Source organism: Tupaia chinensis, unplaced genomic scaffold (genome assembly GCF_000334495.1).
Source record: "Tupaia chinensis unplaced genomic scaffold, TupChi_1.0 Scaffold139733_1, whole genome shotgun sequence".
Taxonomy (NCBI): Eukaryota; Metazoa; Chordata; class Mammalia; order Scandentia; family Tupaiidae; genus Tupaia; species Tupaia belangeri.
Window position 1 is genome coordinate 1,093,683 of NW_006199613.1, and position 4,272 is coordinate 1,097,954.

Here is a 4,272-nt window from a genome sequence, read left to right on the forward strand (position 1 = left end):
CGCCCCAGGGGCAGGGCTGACACAGGGGCAGGGCTGACCCAGGGGCAGGGCCGACCCAGGGGCAGGACCGACCCAGAAGCAGGGCCGACCCAGGGAGCCGGACCCGGCAGGTAGGAAGCACAGCAGGGCTGTGGAGAGAGGGTGGCAAGCAGGGCCAAGCAGAGGAAACAGGTCAGCACCGACAAGGACACACTGAACGGCGACCAGGTCACGACTGAAAAGACACTGCAAGAGGGGGCAGACCTCCAGGGCAGAGGGTGAAACCCAGCTCAAAGCCCGAGCGAGCGATCCAAAGCCGCACCCACCCTGAGGCTGCCCACGAGCTCTCCTGCTCCCGCCCCACGGAACTCTCCCACTTCCCTGCTCCGGCCCCACGGAGCTCTCCCGATTCCCTGGCTCCCACCCCACGGAGCTCTCCCGATTCCCTGGCTCCCACCCCACGGAGCTCTCCCGATTCCCTGACTCCCACCCCACGGAGCTCTCCCGATTCCCTGGCTCCCACCCCACGGAGCTCTCCCGATTCCCTGGCTCCCATCCCACGGAGCTCTCCGGCTTCCCTGGCTCCTGCCCCCACAGAGCTCTCCTGCTTCCCTGCTCCAGCCCTGTCTTCTGTTTCTGTTACAAAAGAACAGAGTTTCACAAGGGGATGGATAGCCGGAAAGGGGGAAATGACACGCCCACTCCCCAACTTAACCGTGAGCCTGTGTGCTGGACTCAGCAAGGGGCACACTTAAGACTGGCCACACAGCAGCCCAGGCGCCTGCGTCTGTGCACCTCAACTCCCCTTCGCTGACCTACACAACGAAAGACAGACACGGTTCCTGACCCTGAAATGAACGACTTTTCGCAGATGGCATAATGGTTAAGGTGCTAGACTCCCACGTAGTGGACTGTGCTTGGAGTCCCGGACCCGGTGGCTTAAAACTCACGCCAGGCACATGTGCACACATGCCCAAAATCCCGAGAGGAGAATGGAAGAGAAGAGACTGTAGCGTGGCCATCTCCCCCTGGGGGGTGATTTCTCGCTTCCTGTCTGTCTCTCTGTTTCTCCAGCCAGAGCACGCACCCTATACCAAAAATCCCTCTTAAAAAAAAATAAAAAATAAAATGAAAGATTTTCATGTACCGCACAGACTGAGAACAGCCACCATCTGGCGCTAACCCCACTGAGGCGTTTCTCTCCCAGGAAGGGGAGCTGGTGGCTCCATCCAGGCAGTGGCCCACAGTGTGACCGGCCCCTGACTGCCCATGAGCCCGGCTCTCACGGGCCCCTGACCACCCACGAGCCCAGCTCTTACCGGCCCCTTTGGCGTGCACGACTCTCTCGGGGATTCGCTCTCGGTCGAAGTGAGCCATCTCATCGGTGAACACCACGTCCTGAACGAGGAGGGGTCCGCGGGGCCCCGCAGTCATGGAGTTGAGCTTGTCTCCTACCGGGTTGCCAGCTCCCGTGGTCAGGACCTCCGGTTTCTACAGGACAGAAAGATGGGGTCAGTGCGCCGAATGCAGACAGGGTGCACGACCTTGTAGACGCCTGTGTCCACAGTACTGAGAGCTGACCACAGAAGCTAAAACTGCCAGGTGGGTCCCTGAGAGGCCCCGATACCCTCGATGACAACCTGCAGGAAATTCGCTCTGAAAGCAGAGACTGGCCGGGCCTCAGGTGCTCAGCACCTGCTTAGATAGGCTCTAGGCCCCACCAGAAGCCCGCCAGGGAGCCCAAAGGGAAGCGAGCCTCACGCCAAGAGTCTGAGCTCATGGGGGAGAAGGTCCCAGGGATGCTCGGGGGGTCCATGCTCTCCTCAGACCCTGGAGCACTCTGTCCCTGTTGGTATCTGGCGCCACCCTGCCCGCGCTCACCGCCGCCCTGCCCACATTCAGTGCCACCCTGCCCGCGCTCACCGCTGCCCTCCCCGCGCTCACCGCCGCCGTGCCCCCGTTCACCAACGCCCTGCCCGCATTCAGTGCCACACTGTCCAGGCTCCCCGCCACCCTGCCCGCGCTCACCGCCGCCCTGCCCGCGCTCACCGCTGCCCTGCCTGCGCTCACCACCCTGCCCACGCTCACCGCCGCCCTGCCCGCATGTACGTGCCCTCCTGCCGCATTTGCGCACACCACCCTTCAAAGCCACCCATCCTCTGCACAAGAGACTATTCACAGCTTATCTTCGCCCAAAACCGCCAAAGGCCTTTGTTGTCACGGAAAGTAAACCGTAACCATTAGTGGTAAAGTGGGTTGCAGTATTCCTGTCTGCAGGTGTCACATGTCTCTGCGATGAGATGGCGTCCTTAGGACTGAGAACTAGTTTCAGACCGCCTAATCTCCAGTGTCAGCTGCATCAGAAGTCTCTCGGTGTCTCCACTGGGTGGGAGCCGCACGTGGCACTGGGATGCTCTGGCCTCGCCTCGTCCCATGGCCACACAGTATTCTGAGCACAGACAACTGCCTACCCAGTGTTTTCCAGTCCCTGGGGAGTCAGGAGAGGCATGAGTGGAGCGAAGCAAAGCTCCCTCAGTCCTGGGACAGCTCACAGTGTCCCCGGCGAAGCTCTGCAACCCCACACGGTGAGAAAGCTTGTCCACACGCCTGCAGCCCTGGAGCGCTCTGTCCCTGGCTGCCCACTGCCCACAGCACACTGCCCGTGTGCGGACCCTGACACCTGCCTCCTCTGGGGACAGGCTAAGGAGCAGTGCGTCCTCAACCACAGGCTGGGAACCGTCTGAAAACCGGCACCGCATACAGGAGACCTTGGTCTGCGAGGCTGGCACCCAGGGCTCTCACCCACATGCCACCCCCCGTGGAAGGCCCTGCAGTCCGAGGGAGCAGCAGGAGGCTGGCAGAGCCAGTCGGGTCTCCAGCCCGGCCAATTTTACCGATTTTATCATCTGCGTGGCCATCGGCATGCCACTCCCTCCCCACTCGGCTTTTCATCTGCAAAATGGGCAGAAACTACCTCCCGGCGAGGAGACGCGGCTCGGGGGAGTGAAAGGCACAGCAGTGCGGCTGTGCACCGACGCTGCCACCTCGCCCGCCTCGGGGCTTCCCGGTAACCAGGACAGCGTTCACGCCTCCCAGCCTCCCTCCCGAAAACCGCATCAGACACTTGGAACCTGGCGGGTCCGGGCGGCACGTACCACCCAGACACACCACTCTCCGTGGCTGACATGCGCCCCGTGTGGTTTTCACAGTAATGAACACATCAGAAAAAACGAAACTGCCCGGCTCTCCCTTCCTGGTGAACCCAGTCTCGGTCACCCTCACTGTCCACTGGACGCGCGTGGGAGCCCCCAGGGGAGGCCCGGCAGTTTCCAGGCTCCCCAGGTGCTGGAGGGGCCATCAGAGAAGAGGAACGACTAAATGACAGGCAGAACTGACGGCAAGGGCAGGTGCCGGGCGTGGCTAGGGTGAAATGACAGTGTCCCGGAGTTTCTAAATGAAACGAGCGGGTGGGGCTGGGCAGGGAGCCGCCAGGTTCTCCTGTACGCCAGTAATCCATAATCCGGAGGGATAAACAGCACCGATCCACTCACTGCACACGCCGAGCCTGAGGAAGCTCCACGCCGACCTCAGTGTTAGACACGGTCTGCGGGTCGCGGGTCGCAGATCGCAGCTTGCAGGGATAAAGGGCTCCGAGCGCCCTCCTCCCTGGAGTTCCCATTTCTGTCTCAGTGAAAGACCGTTCTAGAAGTAAAACATGGCGCAGGGTGCATGCCTCCCCAAGGGACACAGGAGAAAGCCGCCTGGGTGGGGCATGGTCGCCCCACAATCCTGGACCCACACACCCATGTGCCCGCCCAGTTTTCCAAGCCATCAGGGCCAAGATTCAAACTGCAGTCAGCACATGGGACGTCTCCCTTAACCACCGGCTACGAGGTGACTCAGGGCCAGAACGTCTTCCAGACAGGATGGCTCTCCTGCCACGGACGGCTACGGCTCTAAGGGGGCTGTTGGGAAGGCGGGCTCTGCGGGCAGTGACACGCCAGCCCCTCCCGGGTGCCGGTCACCACAACCCCACGCGTGCCTCCCCTGACCTGCTCTCCCGCGCTGCACACGGGCCGGGCCCAGGCAGCGTCTTGTGCTGCAGACAACAGAACATCATAGCTGCCTTCCCTTCACGGGCTCGCCTCCCACTGTACTCCTCTGCCGTCTAAGGCTCTGACACCAGACGCGACCCAGCACACCCACAAATGCAGCACGAGTGCACGTGGGCTCCACGTGCAAATAAACCAAGCCACGGCCCCAGTGGGACGGCCAGGAAAGATTCTCTCCAAG

At 62.0% G+C, this 4,272-nt stretch overlaps 1 protein-coding gene across 1 annotated transcript in view; it reads right to left on the reverse strand.

The window, feature by feature from the left end:
• The window catches only part of CAT (catalase), a 35,231-nt gene that overhangs the window by 24,109 nt on the left and 6,850 nt on the right, over nt 1-4,272 (reverse strand). The window contains exon 2 of the mRNA XM_006162101.3: nt 1,299-1,470. Within this exon, the coding sequence (XP_006162163.1) occupies nt 1,299-1,470 (172 nt within the window). The remainder of the gene's footprint in view (nt 1-1,298; nt 1,471-4,272) is intronic.